Consider the following 23,632-nt stretch of genomic DNA (forward strand, 5'->3'; position numbering starts at 1 on the left):
TTAAAGTTCACCAGGCTTTGGTACTTGAAAGGTAAATGGTTACCACTCAGGGAGGTTCCTGTTGGTTTTCAAAGAGAGATTTGTTGTACATTTACTTCCATCAGCCAGTTCAGTGTCTTGCCGAAGAAACTTGCACCCTCAGGATTCTCTTTCTTTCAGGTCACCACAGAGTCCCTTTTTGTTTCACTTATGCCAAGTGAAGCATTAGACAGCCAGTCCTCTCCTCTCTTGCATGAACCACAAGGGCTTTGACCAAACGGAACCAAGCACTCACAACCCTTCTTCCAAATAGGGTTTTCCACAAGCTTGCCAGCTTGTCCTATTCCAGTCCCAGCTGCTGCTGCTGGTTGTTATCTCTCTCTCTCTCTCTCTCTCTCTCTCTCTCTCTCTCTCTCTCTCTCTCTCTCTCTCTCTCTCTCTGAGAAAGCCTGTTTGACACTCTCTGCTTGCAAACCCACATGACACTCTTAGAACAGCTCCAGACAATCTGCGGCTCCAACAAGATCTTTCACCTGTTGCCTTTTTGTAAACAACAGTCCATCAGTGAAGTCTCTTGGGCACTCTCTAAGGCTGTGGGGCCGATATGCCTAGCATTAGCAGAGCTTCAGTATTTGAAATAAGATCCATTTTAAAGTGTTTGTATGTAACCTGCTCTAACAAACCTTTCCCAATTTATCTACCAAAAACATATCTATATACTTTGTCACACCTGTCATCAGAACCCTCCAACCTTGACTCTCTATTTCTCTCCACAAATGCTGCTTGATCTGCTGAAGGTTTGTGAAATTTTCAAATCTCTTTTCTGAATCTGAGTGATACATCTTTCATGCTTTGTTTCAATTTTCCCCCACATCGGTTTGGCATACTTTGGTTCTCAACCTTTTTTTCTTTCCACTCACATACCACTTTAAGTATTCCCTGTGCCATAGGTGCTTTGTGATTACTTAAGGTGGTCTGTGGGTGGAAAGAAAAAGTTTGAAAACCACTGATTTAATCGTCCCTAATTGACTTGTTATGTGCACGGTTTCATAACTCCAAAGGGAATTGGCCAATGGCAATTTTTCTCAAGCAAAATATTTCAGTAACAATTGGGTCTAGTTCGGTGATTCTCAACCTTCCCTTCCCACTCACATGCCACCTTCAGCAATCCCTTACTAATCACAGAACACTTATGGCTTAGAGATTACTGAAAGTGGTATGTGAGTGGAAAGAAAACGGTTGAGACCCACTGGGTTAGTATCTGGCTTGAGTTGAGCAGAGAAGGGTGAAGGCGCACGTCTGCTAGCAAAAGAAAAGTTCTACCACCTTGATAGCCGCCAGTGAATGTGGAACAATAACTGAAATTCACTTAGCAATGGATGTCAGCAATTCAGTCCTTCCGTGCAATCTTGGCAGATCTGATCTAGGTTCGAGACCTTTGCCCTGTAAAAATCTGGCAAATATTATTCTTGAAATTCTCATTGAATCTCCAGTTTGGGTGGGAGTGAAATAGTGATGAGAAACATTTCATTTGTAGATCTTTTTTCTGGTCTCTCAGAATCTTCATTCAAATATTCCCTGGCATAGTGCTTCAGAGTTAAGAAGAAATAATGCCTTTATTTATCCTTATCAAGTCTTCTCGGATAAAGCAGCTTACTCCATTGGAATTCCATTGAGAACCCTAAATATTCTCTTGGCCTGTGATCATCATCCATCATTTCAGCACCATGACTTGTTCCATTTACAAAGGCAGTAGGAACATTGGAGCGTCACCTCGAAACTTCTCTCCAAAGAGGGCACCATCTTGATTTTGAAATTATTGCCTTCATTTTTATTGGGTCTAAATTATGGAATTCCCTGCGCAATATCATCACGAATGTCTCTTCATCAAAAGTGAACTGAAAGGTCAATTTTCTCAAGCCCTTGTGGGTGGGATATAAATATTATCTTGCCAGTGACACACATGCTCTGAAAAAAAAGTACATTAAAAAAAAACATACATCCTAATTTAACGCCTTTGGTCACACTAGATTAAAAAGCTATCTCACCTCCCTTCTGAGAGTAGTACTTTGTCAATACAGTGGCTGAACCAAAGCATGAATTTGGTTTATATGTTTGTGTCCAGGAGTGAATGCACATTGCGTACTGAGCCAGATCAGAATCCAAGCACTGAAACTTTTTCAATTCGATGAAAACGATTCACACCATGAATACTGCCTGATTTATGAAAGTAGTCCATGCAAATAGTATGATCTAATAATTGTGAAAGCAACATTTTGTGCAAGCTGGGGCTTTATTTATCGGCAGTTACACAACTTGTTATTTTCATCTGGAAAGCAGTCCCTGGAAGCAGATAATAATTTTCAAAAGGGAATTGAATAAAATTAAGAGTGGGGCTCTTGGCGAAGAAAAGAAATAGTGACAAATTGATAGTTTTGGAGTGATTTGGCATGGTAGACTTCTGTTGTTTTGTTCAATCGGACAAGCCAAAAATGCATCCAGAGATCTTGTTCTTTTTATTTAAAAAAAAGCAAGTAAAATATTCACCGGTGAATTTTGAGCTCTAAGTTGGTATTGTTGAATATTTTGAATGATATTGGATACACTGGAGAACTGTGTGAAGTTGTACAACTATTGGTTATCATTTCCACTTTACTTCCATTGTTATAGCATTGACAGATTATGGGCTCCTGATGACAGGGGTGTGGTGTTTTGACCTGTTATGGCAAAGTTACCATTTGTATAGACTGATATTTCAAACCCTGTGTCAGCAGATTGTTAATGGACTGATACATATAGGTATGATACAAGACGTGGCACAGAATCTGGCTGATTAGCCGATCAAATGATATGAATGTTTATTGGATAAATAAACATCTTTATTGGATAAATAAACATATTTATTGCATAAATATAGATGCATTGAAATTCTTACTTGCTGCAGGCACACAGCTGTATAAGATAAACCAACAACAATATTATAAATTAAATGACCACATCGTGCCATAGGACAAAAAAAAAGGATCAGAAGATATTCACAGTTGCAGTTAGTGCAAACAAAGTGATATTTAAGTTGATCTTTTGGTGATCTTAATAGTTTATAGTCTGAGGAGGCTCAAGAGCCTTATAGTTGTTGGAAAAATAAAACTCGAGATTTTCTGGCTGAAAACAGCAGCAAGAAGAGACCATGACTAGGGAGATGAAAATCTTTCATGTTGGCTGTTTTCTTGAGCCAGGTCTCATGTAGATGTCTTCAATGAACAGGAGGTCAGTTCCTTTGATGGACTTGACTAGCTTTGCCACTCTCTGCAACCTCCTGTGTTTCTGTGCATTTGAGTTTCTAAATCACAGTACGCTGATAGAAATTTGATCGAGTTTTCCATGACTGACAGTCTCCTCAGTTGTAGAAAGTAGAGGCCTTGGTGTGCCTTCTTCCCATTGCCTCGATATGCTGGCCCTCTGATTTGTGGACTCCCAAGAACTTGAAGTATGAGGAGAGATGAATTGAAGTGTAACTTGAAGTGTAATAGTGAAACTTTTGGAAGAAATAGTGCAACTTTTGGAACGTAAGGGTTCAATCAGGCAGACGCAGCATGGTTTTAGAAAGGGAAGATCTTGTTTGACAAACTTGTTAGGATTCTTTGAGGATATAATGGGTGCGGTGGATAGAGGGGAACAGGTTGATGTTGTATATTTGGATTTCCAGAAAGCGTTTGATAAGGTGCCGCACAAGAGACTTATCAGTAAGTTACAGGAAAGTGGAGTCCAGGGAAATATATTGGCCTGGATTGAAAATTGGTTGTCTGACAGGAGGCAGAGAATCGGGATAAATGGGAGTTTTTCAGGTTGGCAGAGAGTGGTAAGTGGGGTGCCGCAGGGGTCAGTGTTAGGCCCAAAACTGTTCATCATTTATGACTTGGAGGAGGGGACAAAATGTGGTGTAGCCAAGTTTGCGGATGACACTAAATTGAGTGGAAGAGCAAATTGTAATGAGGATGTGGAGAGTCTTTAGAGGGATATAGTTAAGCTGGATGAGTGGGCAAAGGTCTGGCAGATGGAGTACAATGTTAGTAAGTGTGAGGTTATCCATTTTGGCAAGAAAAATAAAAGAGCTGAATATTATTTAAAGGGTGAAAAATTACAGCATGCTGTTGTGCAGAGGGACTTGGGAGTGCTTGTGCATGAATCGCAAAAAGTTAGGTTGCAGGTGCAGCAGGTTATTAAGAAGGCAAATGGAATGTTGGCCTTCATCGCTAGAGGAATTGAATTCAGGAGTAGGGAGGTAATGTTGCAACTGTACAAGGTACTGGTGAGACCGCACCTGGAGTACTGTGTCCAGTTCTGGTCTCCATATTTGAGGAAGGATATACTGGCTTTGGAGATGGTCCAAAGGAGGTTTACTAGGTTGATCCCTGGGATGAAGGGGTTGACTTATGATGAAAGATTAAATCATCTAGGATTGTATTCGCTCGAGTTCAGAAGAATGAGAGGAGATCTTATAGAAACATATAGGATTATGAAGGGTATGGATAGGATAGATGTAGGAAGGATTTTTGAGCTGGCCGGGGAAACTAAAATGAGAGGACACAGTCTCAAGATTCGGGGGAGTAGATTTAGGACAGAGATGAGGAAAAATAGTTTTTCCCAGAGAGTAGTGAATGTTTGGAATTCTCTAACCAGGGAAGTGGTTGAGGCTGCCTCATTAAACATATTTAAAATTAGGTTAGATACATTTTTACATGATAGAGGAATTAGGGGATATGGGGAGAAGGCAGGTAGGTGGAGTTAGGTCATGAATTAGATCAGCCATGATCGTATTGAATGGCGGAGCAGGCTGGATGGGCCATTTTTGGCCTACTCCTGTTCCTACTTCCTATGTTCCTATAAGTAAGTCGAGATCCTTCCTGAGACAGGAATTGATTTGATCCATAACCAACTTCTCGAATCACTTCTTCATGCTAGATACAAGTGCCACTGGCCAATAGTTGTTGAGGAAGGTCACCTTGCTCTTCTTCTTGGGCACCAATACAATGATGTTCTTTTGAAAAAGGTGGGAAAGGTTAAAAACGGCTGCAAAATCTCCAGCCAATTGGTCCTAACAGGATTTAAGAATGCTACCAGTTCCTAAATTTGATCTGAAAAGAAACACATTCTCCAAAATTTTCCTAGATAAACAAAATAAAAGTAAAAAATACATCAATAATCTGGGAAAGGGGTTGAGCCCACCAGTACTCTTCCCCATTACTACACATTTGGATGTCTCAGAGCCCTTTATAGCCAGTAAATGTATTTTGAATCTCAGTTGTATGTTCGTGCATGTATCTCTCAAGCAGTTCCATTTATCTGTTCTGCGGAGTATTCATCGACTCTGCTGGATGGTTTCTATTGCCTACTTTAACAGTTTGTCTTGTTTCTGTTTTGTGGTTGCAGATTGCTGAACTTGTAGAATCATCAAAAGTGGAACCTCTCTCAAAGTCTGCTCTGTACAAAGGTCTGCTGTTAATTGCCCTGGCTCAGCAGGGGAAGCAGCCTTCGGCCAAACTGCTGGAGAACATTATGCAAGGTAAGTTGAGTTCTCCCCAGTACAAAACTTCATGGTCAATGAGTGCAAAGTTGTGCTTTTGCCAGTATTTAAGTTAATTCCTAAAATGTTGGTATTGGTTTTTTTTTTGTTTTTTTTTAAATTTTTTATTTTTCACACCATAAATCACGTTAGCCATGATATACACTTTTTCTTTTTCACACATATACAGTGAAATGTTGGTATTGTTGAGAAGACCAGCAACACGGTCTCCAGTTGCCCTGAAGAATATGCCTCCTTAAGTAATGGCATTGCCTGTGGTGAAGGTGCTTTTGCAATATTAAGATTGCAGAATAATGGTAGAGAGGAATGCAGGTTCTTGGTTACATTTTGCTGAAAGCACTGATCTGTAACTTGGTTTTTCTTTTTTCAATGTGACAGTCCCATCTTTTCACTACCCGACACATCAGAATTTTTATGTTCTACAGACTTAAGCCTAGATCATGGTATCCAGGTAATGTCCAGTGTGGTACTAGCGATTGAAAGATGATTGAGGGCACATCCTGATGAGACCTTTATAAGCTTCCAGCAGTAATTTATATGGGAGTCAATAAAACAAATTTGTATTCATACTTCTGAAATGTTTTATAATGTCAGGACATTTGCAGAGCTGCAGGGAGTTATTCTAGGGATGTGCAATGAATCCTCTTCACCTTTCCAGGAGCTGGTGCAGGGTCATTGGAACAATTGGTCTCATATTCTGCCAACAGTTCTCTGCATTTTTAAGTGCCTGATTGTGGGAGATGTGTTCTTGAACACAACTTTACTAGAATATAGCTAAATTTATCTAGCATCTTTCACACTTTCAGAATATTACAAAGCACCTTATTACCAACGAAGTTCTTCTTGAGACTTGATTCTTCAGCATGTAATTTAGCTACATGCATTTATTGCTCTTTTTAAGATTATAATTGCTAGATTTTTATTGCAGTAATGTTGTTTGAGAGAAAAAATTGACTCCAGCAAGTACTTGAAGTTCTGTCATTGAATCTTTTCTTCACAGGACAAGTTTCTGCAGTGATTATAGTAATTTCGCAGTTTACCAATACCAACTTTTACCTCATTTAATTAACCAAATTTAAATTTTCCAGCTGGTGGCATGGGGTTTGAACTTGTAGTTTTGGATCACTAGTCTGGATATCTTGTTTAGTTTGTGCTGGAGTGTAATTTCTGTTTTCATACCCCATTATGGCCTGTGTAAAGGCCTACATCACCAGCAATGAACTACTTATGACTGTTGTTGTTTTGTATTGTGTCTTTGGAGTGGAATTTGAACCCTTTATCATCTGACTCGATGGCCTGAGGCCCATCCACTGGGCTACAGCAGACTTGCATTTATTAAAGCAAGGGTGAAAAAGATAGTTTGAGAAAATTTGTAATGGATAATTTCCAAGAGTATAGTCCAGCAGGTTTAAGGATATGTCCCAAAGGTTTTAAGCAGAGAGGGAGACCATGGGTGATTGGGATTCCTTGTATTGCTTTATAACAAGCTACTTCTTCCCAAGAGTATCCAAAGCCTCAATTGGGTGATGTGAGTGAGTTGGAGTCGCTCCGGATGCAGGCTAGGGGGAATCCAATTCTCCTGTCATGGACCCTACAAGATCTGCTGCACATCGACATGGTGCAGGTGGAACTCATTCCAGAGAAGAAGGGTCTATTCCTAAAACACGTGGAATATGAGGTTTCCAGTCAGGTGAGTTTGGCCAAGGATTTAATCCATTATTGGCCAGTTATTAATATTCTGATTTACTTTGGTTTAATCTTCTCCAATCCTTTAAGCTGTAATCCCTATGCTTGCTGACTAGCATTGGCTTTTGGCTCCCTGTACTTTTGTATTCGGCATTCAAATCCCTACCTAAATTAACAATATATTAGCGATAATGAGAGTAAAACACGAATGTCTGCAGGCACTGTGATTGAAGTGAAAAAGCAACGCTGGGGAAACTCAGCAGGTCAAACAGTGTCCTTTATAGAGCAAAGATAAAGGTATAGAACCAACGTTTTGAGCTTGAGTCCCTCATCAAGGTTGGGTGGGGCGGAGCAGAGGGAGGAGCACAGTCCCACTGGCAGAAGGTAATAGGTGGATAAGGGAAGGAGGGCACCAAAAAGGAGAGGAAAGCGGGTGAAGAGCTGGAGAAAAGGAAACAGAGATGGGGAGGGGGGGGGGAAAGAGGGAGAAAAGGGAGTAGGTTTGTAGAAACCGGAGAAGTCAATGTTCATACCATTGGGTTGGAGAGTGCCCAATCGAAAAACTGGATGTTGCTCTTCTAATTTATGGGTAATTTTGGTTTAACAGTACACGAGGCCATAGACCAACATGTCAGTGCAGGGATGCAGAATTGAAGTAGTTGATCACTGGGAAAACCCTGTCACGGACTGTGAAAATGCTCAGCAAAGTGATCTCCCAGTCAGCATCCACTCTCTCCGATGTAGACGCCATAATGGGAGCACCAGATGTGGCAGATGACTCTCGCAGATACACAAGTCAAGTGCTGCTTCTCTTGGAAGGACTGTTTGGGGACCCGAATTGGGGTGAGGGAGGAGATCTGAGTGCAAGTGTGGCACTTCCCTGCAGCTTCAGGGAAAGGTGCCAAGGGAGTGATTGAAGGGAAGGGATGAGAGAACAAGGCAGTCACAGAGGAGGAAAGGGGAAGATGTGTCTGAAGATGGGATCATGTTGAGGGTGGCGGAAGCTGGTTCGGTGGTAGGTGAGGATAAGGGGGATCCTGTTTTTGTCGAGTCTGGGGACAGAGGGAGCCAAGGCAGGTGAGCAGGAGATGGAAGAAATGCAGGAAAGGGCTGCAGGAAAGGAAGCCACGTTTTTGGATGATCTGGACTCGAAGACCTGATCGAGAACAGGTATGACAGGGAAAGTGAGAGAAATTAATAGAATCCTTGCAGGTAGCTGGATGTGTAGTCGAGGTAATTATGATAGTTGGAGTTGGTGGGTTTGTAAAAAAAAATAAAAAGAAATTCTGTGGGGGGAAAAAACTTGTCTCCCTAGATGAAGGCAGAAAGATAAATAAAGGGGAGATTGTTGCTGGAGATGAACCAAGTGAATTTGAGGTTGGGATGAAAGTTAGCGGCCAAGTAAATGAAGTTGACGAGCTCATCATAGGTGCATGAGGCAGCACCAATATAGCAGAGGAAGAGTTGAGGGGACTTGCCTCATGGATTGCTCCTCAAAGCCCATAAACAGACAGGCATAGCTGGTACCCATGGCTACTCCTTTGACCTGGAGAATGTGGGATGAATCAAAGGAGAAGTTGTTAAGGGGTGAGAACAAGTTCTGCCAGGTGGAGGAGGGAGACTGATTAGGTCTCTTGCCAAGAAAGAAACAAAAGGGCTTTGAGATATTCTGTATGGGGAATGGAGGAGTAGAGAGATTGGACGTCCACTGTGAAAATGAGGTGATCAAGTTCAAGGAATTGGAAGATAGAGATCATGTGAGGTATCATGGATGTTGGTGGGGAGAATTTGGCAGGGAAGAAAAATGGACTTGAGGTAAGATGATATTAGTTCAGTGGAGCAAAAGCAAGCAGAAACAATGGTTCTACCTGGATAATTGGGTTTGTGTATCTTGGGTAGGAGAAAGAACAGTGCAGTGTGGGGGGTTGAAAAACAATGTGGTTTGAGGCCGTGGGAGGGAGGCGACCAGAGGTGATGAGGTTACAGATTGCATTGGAGACAGTGACTTGATGTTCTATGATGGGGTGCTGTTGAAGGGGTAAGTAAGAGGAGATATTGGTGAACTGTCTGACCTCAGCAAGGTTGAGGTCAGTGTGCCAGACCACAACAGCACCACCCTTGTCTGTGGGTTTGATAGTGAGGTTGGGATTGTTGCAGAGCATTCAAGGGAGGTGAGATCGGAATAAGAGAAAGGAGAGGTGAAGTTGAGAAAGTTCATGTCGCGGTGGTAATTGGAAATAAAAAGATCCAAAATGGGCAGCTGGGCAGGACGAAGTGGCCAAGAGGAGGAAGAAGGCTTAAAATGGGAGAAGTGGTTTTGATTGGGGGGGTTGGAGAATCCTGGTCGTGGGCAGTGTTGGAGCATTATGGCATGCACGGAACTTAGCAATAAGGAGAGGTTGTTTTCTCCGGAGCATCAGATACTGAGGGAAGACCTGGTAAAAGTTCATAAATTTTTGAGAGGTAGAGATAGGATAAACAGTCAGATTCTTTATCCCAGGGTGGGAATTTGAAAAAGTGGAGGAGCTATGTTTGTGGTGAGAGGGAGAAAATTTAAAGGTGATATGCGAGGCATTTTTTTTCCCCACAGTAGTAGATTCCTGGAAATGCTGCTGGTCGGGGTGAGGGTAATAAAGCACTTGACCTATAGGGAGTTCAGAGATATGGATCACATGCTGGCAGATGGGATTAATTTAATTGACATCATGAGTGGCAGGGTCATTGTGAGATATGAAGGTCTGTTTTGGCATACCTATCTCTGTAATTTCCTCTTCTTCAAGCTTCAAATATTCTGCACTCTTCCAAGTCAGGCTCTTGATGAAAAATCAACTTGAAGCATTGACACTCTTTTTCTCTCCCTCTTTGCTCCTCAGACACTGCTTGGCTTGCTGATTATTTAAGGTTTTTTTTTTCTATTTTCACCCCCAGTTCGTTTTGTCACCAAATAGCATTGATCCGGATTCTAAGATCCAGAGTTCCCTCCCTAAATCTCTGCTCCTTTCAAAGACTCTCCTTGAAATCTAATTCTTTGACTAAGCTTTTGTCCCAGTCCTAAATTCCTACTCTTTTTGATGTGGTATCAAATTTTTGCTGATAACCTGTCATGGAACCGTCTGGAAGATTTTAACCATGAGAAAGGTGCTGCAAAAATTGTTTTGAAAGATGATGGGTGGTATCACTGAACCCTCCAATAATGCGCAATTCAATGCAATATGAATCGTGACTTTTCTCTCTGCTGTTAGGTTGCCAGTAAATTTAATTGCCAAGTGCATATCTCCATGGTATGTAATTCTGGTAGGTATATGATATTTCTTTCCTAAGTTTAAGCAATAAAAGGTTTATTTTTATTTTTACCAACTTCAAGCTTTAGACCAGGTTACAACAATGCAGCACTTGGTTTGATCCCAGGAACAATTATGACAAATAAATGACTGATTTGATTTTCTTAGTAATTAAATCATGAAAAGAATGAGAGAATTGTATATTTAGATGAGATTGACAAACTGGCATAAAAAGATCTTGAACTTGAATAAAGGCAATTACTTTTCTTCATCGGAGTGACTAACATTAATTCTGCAACCCTTCTGAGGGACCAAGATCGCCTTGCAGTTTAATCTCTTTTCCAAAAGACAATATTACTCCATGGATTTTTGTGCCCAAGCCCCCGAAAGAATAAACAAGACTATAACTTACAAAGGATCGAAGGCAGGAGAATGGAGTTTCAGGGATACATTGGTAATGGAACAGTGGAGCTCTTGTTCCTGCTTCTAGTCAGTGTTAGATAAGAGTAGATTTAATGATTGATGGTGTCTGCTTATTTCCGACTAGTTGAGTCATATTTGAGAGGGGAAAATGCGTCCGTGGCCTTTTGAAGAGTTTAGAATGAAGATATGAAACAAAGCAAACCCTAATCAATACGTATTTTCTTTACAGCGGTTCAAATCAACTGTTTATCGAAGATACAATGATTTTGTGGTGTTCCATGAGGTGCTGCTCCAGCGATTCCCATACAGGATGGTGCCAACTCTGCCGCCAAAGAGAATGCTAAGAGGTAAAGGTAGTCGAGAGGTAGAGAAAGTTAAGGGGGAATGACGAGGTGATACATTGTGTGATAATTGATGTATTGTTACAGAAAGGAACATTAATAACAAATTGGTAAAAGGAGGGAGACTTTGTTTAAAAAGGCAACATAAAACTTTATTTACCTGAATTCATGAAGCAGTTCAAAGATAATTGAGTTGATAGTGTGAATAGAGACAAATCTATGTGGTCAAATAGCTATTATAGAGACATACAAGACTGCAGTTGGAATCTGGAGCAAAATCAAAGAGTTAGAAAAACTCAGCATGTTAAGCAGTGTCTCTGGATACAGAGGGATGGATGATGTCATGTGGTGAGAGCTTGTATCAGGACTGAGTGCGAATAGGGAAGATGGCCAGTGTAAAGAGACAAGAGGGAACCGTTGGTAGAACTCGGAGAAGTGCAGATGATGGCCAGTTGGAGCCTGGAGGGGATTTTGGAGACAAACTGGTGGAAACAGATGAGTGGAGAGACAGGTGAGGAGGAGAAGATTGCAACAGAGGCTGGAAAATGAAGTAGAACCAGATAAGCAAGGGACGATGGGCAGATGGAACTGGGTGGGGGAGGAGGGGAGAGGCAGCTTAAATCAAAGAGGGAGAAAACATGATGGAGCTGTGTGGATAAAGGGCAGATGGAACTGGGTGGGGAAGGAAGTAAAATTTAATTAAATAGAGGGGAGGGGAGGGAAGGAGAAGGAAATGGAAAAGGTGAACAAAAGCGAGAATGAATCTAAGTGGGTTGATAGGAATGGGAAAGGAACACCAGGGATGAGGTTACCTGATAATTAAACATTTTGTGCTCATGACATTGGGCTGCAGACGATCCAGTTGGAAAAGGGGTTGTTTTCTGTTCTTCCAGCTTGCCTTTGGCCTCGCAGTGACAGTACAGAAAGTAGAGGACGGGTTGCTGTGGGACTGGGAGGGGAATTGAAATGATAACAGAACGCATGTTCCTCAGAATGGTTGCCTAGTATACCCTTGGTCTCACTGATGGACAGAGGCCACATTGAGAACTCCAAATGAAAGAGAAGAGGTTGGAGGAGGTATGTTTGGATCTCTCCCTTGTTTGTCTGCCTTCAATTGCCAAGCCAAAACTTTTTTGCTATTTAAAAGAATTCAAAGAAAATTACATAAACCTCAAGAAATAAATGATTCATTTAAGGATTTTTATTTTTAATTTGTATAAATCTCCGTTTCGTAGTGATGAGGTTAAAATTGATAATTTTTTTTGTCTCAAATTAGTTTGTCTACCTTGAATTGTCATGTTCAAAAAGATTTAGATGCTCCATTTATGGTAAGAGAAATTAGTGAGGTTTTTAGTTCTGTGCAAAATGGTAAGTCACCAGGGGAGGATGGTTTTCTGCCTGAATTTTATAAGAAATTTAAAGATTTATTAATACCTCCTTTATGAAGCTGTTGATAAAGGTTTATACATTCTTGATTAGTATGGGGGTCAAAGGTTATGGGAGAAGGCAGGAGAATGGGGTTGAAAGGAAAAATACATCAGCTACGATTAGAATGGCAGAGCAGATTTGATGGGTTGCATGGCCTAATTCTGCTTCTATATTTTTTGAGGACATAGTGAATTGATGAAGGTTGGGCAGAAGATACAGTGTTTATAGATTTTAGTAACGTTAGATACCCCCATGGAAAACTCATTGAGGCATGGGCTCCATTGGAATCTTGGCTGTGTGGATACAGAATTGGCTTGCCTGTAGAAAACAGAGAGTAGTAGTGGATGAAAAGTATTCTGCCTGGAGGTCAGCGACTAGTGGAGTACTGCAGGGGTCTGTTTTGGGGTCCCTGCTCTTTGTGATTTTTATAAATTACCTGAACAAAGGAGTGGGTCAATAAGTTTGCAGATGATGCAAAAGTTGGAGGTGTTGTGGAAAGTGTTGAAGGCTGTCGTAGGTTACAACAGGATGTAGAGTTGGGCGGAAAAGTGGCAGATGGAATTCAATCTGGGTAAGTGTGAAGTTCTGCATTTTGGTAGGTGAAACAAAAATGGAGGAAATGGTTACTGTAGGATGCTTAAGAGTGTGAAAGAACAGAGGGATCTTGTGATCCAAATCCATAGATCTCTCAAGGTCATAGTGCAGGATGATAGGACAGTTAATAAGGCCTATGGAATGCTGGGCTTCGTTAATCAAATGATCGAGTTCAGGAGTCATAAGGTAATGTTACAGCATTATAAATCACTTAGAATATTCTGTTCAGTTCTGGTGTCCTCATTACAAGAAGGAAATGGAATATATGGAGAGGGTGCAGAGGAGATTTACCAGGATGTTGCCTGGATTGGAAAATATGTCTTGTTTAACAATTACAGTATAGAAACAGGCCATCCTGACCCCTCTAGTCCATACTGATCTCCTCTAATCCCACTTCCCTGCAACTCTGCCCATAACCGTCTAATCCCCTCACATCCATGCACCTATTCAACTTTTTCTTAAATTGACCTTGCTGCAACCACCTCTTCTGGAAGGTCATTCAACTCAGCCACCACTCTCTGATTGAAGAAGCTCACTCTCATGTTACATAAAATTTTTTTCCCCCTTACCCTTAACTTATGAGGCATGTTAGCAGAGTGAGGGCTTTTCTCTCTGGAGTAAAGAAGGATGAGAGGTGACTTAATAGAGGTCTCCAAGATCATGAGAGTCATAGATAAGGTAGACCGCCAGCAGCTTTTTCCCAGGGCAGGAATAGCAAACACTAGAGGGCATTGTACAAAGTGAAGGGAGAGATTGGGTGGTTTTTTTTTTGCATAGAGAGTTGTGGGTGCCTGGAGTGCTTTGCCAGGGGTAGGGGTGGAGGCTAGAACATTAGGGGCATTTAAGAGATTCTAAGACAAGCACATGGTTGAAGAAAAATAGAAGGTTATGAGGTAGGGAAGGTTTTTATGGTAGGTATATATAGATCAGCACAACATTGTGGGCTGAAAGGCCTGTGTTGTGTTGTAATGTTCTATGTAAGTTTTAGTCTGGTGCTGCATAATTATACATTTTTGAGCCTTCCTGATGGGACAATTAATTGTGTCTGGGGTGTGATGGGCCCTTCTGTATATTAGCTCCCTCTCTAACAGAGTGTGAGATGTTGATGGGTCTGAGCTGCATTCACTACCTTCTGGAGCTTCTGATCTTGGCATTGCATCTCCCACTCTATACTGTGATGCATCAGCAAGTATGCTTTCAATAGAGCACCTGTTGAAGTTGTTGAGAGACCTGGTAAACATAGTTTTCTAGGAAAGTGGGGAGAGATGTTGGCATGCTCTCTTGACTATCAACATGATTGTCCCAGATCATTGGAGATATTTATTCCGAAGAACTGAAGCCATCTATTCTTTCCATTCCAGCACTACGGTTGTGGACAGGAGTGTGGTCTCTGCCCCCTGACATTGAGTTTCTCTTTTGTCTTATTATCTTGGTACCATGTTACTAGTCTTTCATTCACCTCCCTGTGTTCCATGATGGTGTAATTTGATACCTAGCCAACCACAGTGATGATATCATTGAATTTGAAGCTGGAGTTGGAACAGTATTTGCCTGTACAGTCATAGATGTCGAGGGAGTTTAGTTGCGTCTTGGTTAAACTTGAACAATCGGTCCAAAGAGAGAATTCCTGAAACTTAATTGGGAAATTTCAGGTAACAAATCCCCTCTTGCATCTGATCTACTTCCATTCTTTCCACCCCCCCCCACCCAACCTGCCAACTCTTCCGGTTCCATACCCTTAATTTTTTTAATTTAAATTTAAACATGCAGCACGGCAACAGGCCCTTACGACATACAATGCCCAAATATCCCAATTAACCTACAATCCCTGTATGTTTTGAAGGGAGGGAAGTACCTAAAGGAAATCCACTCAGATACAGGGAGAATGTTCAAACTCCTTACAGACAGCGCCAGATTCTAACCCGGTCACTGGTGCTGTGATAAGTTGCGCTAACTGCTAAGCTAACCGTGCCACCCACACACTCTTCTACCCAGAATGCTCCATCAGGACTTCCCCGTAGCCTCAGCTCCATCTGGTCCAATTTGTTCTTCATCTCTCCCCTCATAGCATCCATTGTCACCTTCTGCACTTACCAGACTCCAGTATTTCTAATTGTCACCCTCCATCTAGCTGTGTCCAGCCTCGCCCTGTATGACTCATCTTTCTCTACCTGACTGACTCTCCGCCCAATCCTGATTGAGCCTTCATGGCTGAGTGGTCCTAGGCCTGTGCTAATTCACCACCCTCGAGCCTTCAATTGCAAGGTAATGTGTAAGATTAGCACATGTGAGTGGGACTAATTTCCAGGCATGGATTGAAAAGTGGTTCACAGACAGTAAACCACATGGGTCCAAACTGGGTCTTTTTCATGTGCCAGCTGCTGGCTGGTGGGATGCCTTGGGGAACAGTGTTTGGACCCCAGCTGTTCCCAAATTAACTTAATGGTACAACTGAGAGAAATTAAGTGCAGTATTTCTAAGTTTGCCTTGTCAAATAGGTGGGATGAAGAGTTGTAAGGCAATGCAAAGAAGCTTCAATGTGGTTTCGACAGTAGGGTGGACAAATGGAAGATGCAATGTGGTGTAATCAATATGAAGTTGCACACTGGTAGAAAAAAAGTCTGTTTAGACAATAGTCTGGGAAATCTTGATGTACTGTACAGAGATATCTTTGTACACAGTCATAATGTAAGCATAAAGGAACAGCAAACAGTTAAGAAGGGAAATTATGCTTCATTGGAAGAGGTGGTGAGTACAGGAGGAAGTATTTATTGTGACAAGGCCTTTCACCAAGGGTGTTCTGCAGGGGTTTATGCTAGGTTCACTCTTGTTTGTCTTCTAAATCTTTAGTGCAGATAATAATGTAGTTAACATAGTTAGTACGTTTGTGGATGACACTAGAATTATTGGTTTAGTGCACAATGAAGAAGATTGTGTAAGATTACAACACTATTTAGATCAACTGGGGATCAAGGAATAGTGGATAGATTTTAACCTGGAAATGCAAAGTGATGTGTTTTGGGAAGTTAAACTAGGGAAGGAATGGCACAGAATGGCAGGGGCCTGGAGAGTGTTGCAGAACACAGATACCAATGGAATGAAAGTGGTAGCAGGTAGACAGGGTGGTGAAGGCAGCAGAAAGGGTATTGCAGGATTTGAGACACCATGTTACACCTGTACAAGATGTTGGTGAGACCACATTTGGAGTATTGTGTGCTTGCCCAATTATGGGGAATATGGTATCAAACTGGAAAGGGTACAGAAAGAATTCAGGAGGATGTTGTTGGAACTGGAGAGCTTCAGTTATATGGAGAGGCTGAGACTTTTCTCCCTAGAGAGTGAGAGTATATAAAATCACTGTCTTTATTCTCAGGCTAGGGTAGTCTAAAATCATGTGGGACATGTATTTAATGTAGTAGGGGAAAGAGTTAATAGGAACTTGAGGGTCATCTTCTCCACACAGATGGTGAGTACATGGGAGTAACTGCTAAAGGTACAGTAATGGTAGAGGTGGGTACAACTGCAACATCCACAGACATTTAGACTGGAACATGTGCAGGAAAGGTTTAGAGGGATATGAATGAAACACGGACAAATGGGACTCAGGTAGCAACCTGGTTGGCATGAAAGGGCTGACGGCCTAATTTCTGAGGGGTTGGATTCTGAATTGATGAAATCAGGGCTTGTAGAGACCATACTTGGAGTAGGATGCAGAAATGGGACTTTTCTCTTTGGAGCATAGAAGGATGAGATGAGACTTGATAGAAGTCTACAAGATTCTTAGAGACATAGATAGGGTGGACAGCCAGCACCTGTTTCCTAGGGGAGGATCAGCAAACACCAGAGGACATATGTACAAAGTGAAGGGAGGGAAGCTTTTTATACATAGAGTTGTGGGAGCCTGGAATGCCTTGCTGGGGATGGTGGTGGAGGTTGAATCGTTGGGGGCCATTTCAAAGACTCTTAGACACAAAGAAAAATAGAGAGTTATGGTGCAAGGAGGGTTTAGTACTTTTTTTTTTGAAAGAAATATATGGGTCGGCACAACATCGAGGGCCGAAGGGGCTGTACTGTGCTGTATTGTTTTATATATTTTTATCTGGTTAAGTTGCAATTTTAACATTGCAAAAAAACAAATGGTGGAAACATTCAACACTCAGCAGGTCAGGTAGCATCTGTGAAAAGAAAAGCAGCAGACATTTCAGATTGAAGACCTTTTGTCAGAACTTCATCGGATGACACCTTCGACCTGAAACTATAATGCTGCCAGACACAGAGGTGGCCAACCTTTTAATTTTTAATTTAGACATACAGCACAGTAACAGGCCATTTTGGTATACAAGTATGTACTGGGGGCATAGGTCAATTGGATGTAATTGAGCCGCACAGACTCGTGGGCTTAAATGGCCTGTTGCCATGCTGTATGTCTAAATTTAAAATAAAATAAAAAAAGTTGGCCACCCCTGTACTAGATATTTTAATTTCAGATTTCCGGCACCTGCAATTTATTTTGTTTTCTGTGTTGCTTTGTGTTCACTCCAGTTTATGTTAATCTGTTGGAATTTTTCCCTGCTCACACAGCTGACAGGGAGTTCATTGAATCTCGACGGCGAGCTCTGAAACGCTTTGTTAACTTGGTGGCTCGTCACCCATTTTTCTCCAAAGATGAAATTCTGCAGATCTTCCTGTGCTTTAATGGTCCTGTGAGTATTATTTGTTTCTCACAATGTTTCCTGATCTTTACATTGACTGTGAAGAAAAATGAGACTTATTGTCTGCTTTGAGCCTTTCAGTGTTAACATATTGATTATAGGCGTATCTGGGGTATGGCAGGTGGAGCAGAGAACAGGAACGCCACTTACAGGAGAGGAGGCGCCATTGTCCTCGACTTACATGCCCAATATCCGAGTTCCTAGCCCAATAATGAATCTCCATCCTGGGGTGCAGTGCTGCGCTGCCGGGGTTCATTTGAGAGCTCCAGGCCGGCATCTCATCGGGCTGCTTTGGGGCCTCTCCAGCACACATGGCACCTGGTGATGGCTCAATGCGGGATCAATGGGGATAAAATGGCCATCTTCCCTACCCATAATCCTTCATGCAGCTGGAACTGCTCTACCAGTGCCAGCCAGGGCACATTGAGCCTTTGGTGCTGACAAGAGGCACTCAAGGCCGAAGCAGCCTGGTGAGGAGCCTGCTGATGGCTCCTCTGGCCACCTCCTGCCTTGATGGCCTGGCCACCCGCTGACAGCCTGCCCCACCACCCATGGAGATTTTCCAATTAATACCTCACCGAATAAATAATCTGTGAATTGATGGGTGTCGTTACTGTAGGTGACACTTTCCAGCTTCTAATATTTCTCAATCTCAAAACACAAACCTATATTAGTTTCAATATTCCTTTCATCATTCATTGTCTTTAACAGATTTTGATCTTTTACCATGAAGATTAAGTTTATTCATCAATTCAACAGTACAAAATCCCGCATGAAGAAATGCGTAAGTCTTCAGTGTGAAGCTTCCTTTTTTTAGCTTTAACCTGTACAGGAACTATCGAGAGAGTTTTGTCACCGGCCCCAGTAAGACTGTTTGTCTGAACTGAAGCTGAAGCATTCTCTTTGACTATCTTTTTAGTCTTGGATTCGTTTGACATCCTTCTCAACTTTACTTCGTTGAGCATGCAGTAACTTGGGAATGTTTTAAACTGCATATATCACAACTGAGTCGCTTGTTACAAGTTTTGCTGATGTGTCCTTCGCACAAGCAGCCAAAACATATTCTATTCTTCTTTAAAAAGGTTAATTTCTCATCATACAATTTTTTATACAATTGTGAACATTTTTATAAAGCATGTTGTTCTTTGCAATACAAACAACTTCCCTGAACAGTTTGATCTTCCTTTTTCATTGTTTCCTTATCCTTTCTTGTGCTTGTATCTGACACAGCAGTAACAAATTTCCCTTTGATTTCTGTTGAGACAATGATTTAGACTTCTTTACATCCTTAAGAATTATTGAAGTATCCTTAATATTTATAAATCTTTGTATGGTGTAAACATGCACATGCCATTCCAAAAATTGTACAACATCCTCAAAGGTAGCGTCCCTTCTGGAAAGCATCTTAAGTTCTCCATAAGTCCTTTAACTTGTAAGGTAATTTATTGACAATAATCATCAAATTAGCAACCAAATTCAGCTCTTGCAAATGTACACTACTTCCCATTGCATTACTAAATCCTCTCAGAAAGAGAGCATACGTTGTAAAGCCTTTTCATCCTCTGATTTTATTGCTGTCCAAGAAAGAATCTTATCTGTGTGGGCCCTTTTGAAACCTTGGTCTGGATCCATATATTGGAAACTTTTGACTAACTCCTTCACCTGTCCTCCAGTTTACTGCTCCAGGTAATACAGAAGATCTTTGGTGTTTTTAGTATTACTTTCAATGTGATATTCAAAGAAATTCATGAATGTCAGATATTGCAATGGATCGCCATTAAAAACTGGAATTTCCTTCTTGGGTAAACTGTATGAACTTTGTTGCTGAGTTAACACAGCAGAAATTTCATTCTGTTTCGCTCTGAGTGATAATATATTGTCTTGTCAACCATGGCTTGCGACTGGTTGTCTTGTTGTCAATGAAGTTGGCTGAACTTGAACTGGTGCCATTGGTGTTGGACCTTGATATGTAAATTATGGCATTGATAGGGTTCCTTGGTATAGCTGTGATGGCATTGGAGATCCTTGACTTATTGCTGGCTCTTCAGCAACACGTGGTTGAGATGTCAGTTGTTGAATATGATCAACTCATGTGGTAGAACTTGGTTAAAATGCTCTTCTTTCAGGAAGATTCATAAATTGTGCACTAGGAAAAGATAGAATGTTGCTCGCCCTTTCCACGGTGTTGCTCATTGACGTTTGAGCACGAGCAGCGCCACCCGGGGCTCCTTGCTCAAGTATACACATTTCTTGTAGTACCTATTGACCTCCTGGTGGCTCCTTGGGTACTTCAGGCTGAGTGATAGATCTTGCAGATCTATTAGCCTGAGCTAATACTTTTACTCTGGCCATCTTCATAGTATGTTGTTCCTCAAGCTCTAATCCTTTCTTTTCTCTCTTCAATAATCTTTTTTGTTCTTCTCTAGCCATTTGTAACTTCAGTTGCTGATTCTTCATTTCAGCTTTCATATTTTCTAAAGCATATTTTTTCTCGCGTTGTGCACAGATTGGAACCAAGTCTGCCTGTGCCTTAGCATGTACAGCCAATATGCTTGAAGCACGTGAAGCTGTATTTGTTTGAGATGTCTTGAAGACTTTGAAGATCTTCCTACGCTCATAACCCTGGAAACACTATCACCAGATTCACATCTGAACATTCAAATACCGCTGATTGCGTCTCTATCTTCAGTATTTTGCTCAATGCAGCACCAGGGGGGCTTTGCAATGTACATTCATCTGTTCCAGTTCCACTAACCTATAAACCAGCCATTGAGGTCTGCAATGCCTTTCATGGAGTCTTCTTCTTGTTTGATAGTTGAAGCCACTTCTTCTCTGGTCACCTTCCATCAAGCCTTATTCATCCGCTTTGCTGGCTCAACTCACAATCACATGAGAGGAGCTATTTGCTCATGATCTTTAGTCTTACGAGATTACTTCTTCATCTTCACCCTGCAGCCTGTCTTCTTGGCCTCTTCTGTGTTCTGTAGTATCTTGCCAATTTGCCTAGTAAGTCTCTTTGTTATCTCCAAGGTCAACAGGTGTCCTGCAAGGCTTCTTCGATTTGGCTGCACATTTGATGAGATGATCTCATAGAAGCTTCCAGAATTTTCTATAGGCTTTCTTTAAATCTTAACTTCTTTCTTCCAACCAAATTCACAATTTTATAAAACACTTTTCTCTGAATAAATTGTAGGTGACATTTTCCAGCTTCTAATATTTCTCAGTCTCAAAACATGTCACCCTCTAAGAGAAGTAAGCCTCGATATTCCAAATTGTATCTTATTCATCCAAATAAATCAAACTTTGTAATTGCAATTGTAAATAATTTTAATTTTGCGTTGATAAAAGTGAATAAACATTTTCATAACCGCAACTTCATAACGATGAGTAAAATAAAGCAGATTGTAAATGATAATAATACTCAACTTCAAACAAATATCAACAAATTAAAATGATAATAAATGATTAATAATAAATAATGTTGATGATAATAAGGATAAATTCAAAGAAAAGTTTCTCGAGAGCTCCCGTCTCTTCCATGGTCACTCCAAGAATGAGAAGAGAACCCCTGGTCTGCTCTGATATTATGACATTTGATGTCTCTACAAAAACAATCCTTAAAGGAAATGTACAAAAAAACACAACTATAAATCTTAAACACGTTTTGACCTCTACAGTTACTAATTCATTGCATCACATAAAAATAAGAAATACTCATTGATGTTTAATTTGATTGAACAAAGTAGTTCAAAGTATAGAATAAAATCTTAACTAAATACGTTACTTTGTAAAGTTGCAACAAAAACTTTCATTTAATTCTTCCTTTGTTGATAGCATTTATGAAATGGTCATTGACATTGACTTCCATAAAATGTGAATTTTAAAGATATTTTGCTTTTTTTTTCACAAGGATGTTCAAAATAAAATTCGTGAATCTTTGCGAGGAGTAGGTGATGAGTTCCTGACGTGTGGGATAGCTCCGACAGCCAAGGTAGTGTTTTGAGCTCTGGTGCTCAGTGAGTGTTGCAGCAGGGATTTGAGTGAAGTGCAACAATATAATTATACTTTATCTAGTCTTTGAGCAACAAATCTGGAATACTGCCGATGCTGTAAATGTGGGCCGGGCTGCACCTTGCTTTAAAACTGTCCATTTTTGGTACTGTAATTTGAAATTGTTGGATTTAATATAGGATTGAGGAATACAACTTGTCGAGCTTGAAGATAAAGTGCTCCTCCTCAAGGTTTTTCGGGACCTGTTGTAGCGATATAGGAGGCGAGAGAAAGTGAGTGACAGGAAATTGGAAACCTGGTTCTCTCTTGTGGACTGAATGGATCCAATCTTTTAATCCAGTGAAGGCTAATGGCAGTAGAACCAGATTGGAAATACTTGCTGCTTCAATTGCAGGGCTGCTTTCAAGAACAGAAGAAGTGAAAAGGACAGATGGGGCATCTCCAGCTGGATGAGAAAATGTTGCGAGAAGGGAAGTCACTTCTCACAGAGATGGAAGAATGAACTTGAGAGCAGGGGAAGGAACAGTCCCTGAGGAATACTAAGTAGGGAAGTGTAGTGCATCTAGTTGAATCTTATTGAAATCTGGTTGAAATTTAAGGGTAATCAGTTGAATGTGGAGGCCTTTAGGGTGGGGGACAAAAATGAGGTGAGCCCTGTCATTGTTCTGATCGAGGAGAAAGGTGAAGACAAGGATGAGGCGAGCCCTGTCATTGCTCAGACCAAGGAGAGAGGTGAAGACAAGGATGAGCCGAGCCCTGTCATTGCTCTGGCTGAGGAGAGAGGTGAAGACAAGGATGAGGCGAGCCCTGTCATTGCTCTGGGCGAAGAGAGAGGTGAAGACAAGGATGAGACGAGCCCTGTCATTGCTCTGACTTAGAGTAGAAATATAAGTTGTTGAGATTCCTGAAACAATTGCAACAGAGCATAAGAAACTGGGAGAATGGAATGAAGTCCTCACAGGAAGCAGGATGGCAAGAATTACGAATACTATACAGTGATTGTGGGTCATTGTACTGATAGCCATAAATCACACTGGTAATGGGAAAAATTTGTAATTTTCAAATCAAGCTCCTCACAAGTCACTTCAATCAGTGAAAGAATCCATATTTGGGTTTTCAGAACCAAGCTTTTAAGCAAATGGTGCACAGGAATAAGAACCTGCTGTTTTCCTCACAAACATGCTTTTCCATTTATGTAGATCAAGGCATCTCTTACATTTGCCCATTTTCTTTGATATACTTTCCCATCCTGCATGTCACTCATGAAATCCAATTTTTCAATATGTACATTTTTTTCTTCTTGGGGGAAGGGTAATTGCTGTTCATAAAAAGACAAGATGACTTAGCAAAGAACAAACTGCTGGAGGAACTTGTAGGGTCATTATCCTAATCCAGCATCTGTAGTCTCTTGTGTTTCCAGATTATTTGGTGAGGTTAATTAAGGACTAAATATACTGGACAACAATTTTTTTCCAAAAGGTTTGCTTCCTGAAGAAAAATTGGGGATTATGATAGACAACGTCAAGCTGAACACAAAGTTAATTTCAGATTTTCTGTGTCACGTAGGAAGTTGGAGAACCATTAAGTTAACTT

At 41.0% G+C, this 23,632-nt stretch overlaps 1 protein-coding gene across 3 annotated transcripts in view; it reads left to right on the forward strand.

Annotated features, from left to right (window-relative positions):
* The window catches only part of snx8a (sorting nexin 8a), a 55,277-nt gene that overhangs the window by 16,985 nt on the left and 14,660 nt on the right, over positions 1–23,632 (forward strand). For 2 of the 3 annotated variants that reach the window (XM_069928290.1, XM_069928291.1), the window contains 5 exons: positions 5,410–5,542; positions 7,066–7,253; positions 11,183–11,300; positions 17,898–18,019; positions 21,939–22,019. In XM_069928290.1, the coding sequence (XP_069784391.1) occupies positions 5,410–5,542; positions 7,066–7,253; positions 11,183–11,300; positions 17,898–18,019; positions 21,939–22,019 (642 nt within the window). The remainder of the gene's footprint in view (positions 1–5,409; positions 5,543–7,065; positions 7,254–11,182; positions 11,301–17,897; positions 18,020–21,938; positions 22,020–23,632) is intronic. The other variant, XM_069928292.1, reaches the window with a different exon arrangement.

The sequence above is a fragment of the Narcine bancroftii genome, chromosome 3 (assembly GCF_036971445.1).
Source record: "Narcine bancroftii isolate sNarBan1 chromosome 3, sNarBan1.hap1, whole genome shotgun sequence".
Taxonomy (NCBI): Eukaryota; Metazoa; Chordata; class Chondrichthyes; order Torpediniformes; family Narcinidae; genus Narcine; species Narcine bancroftii.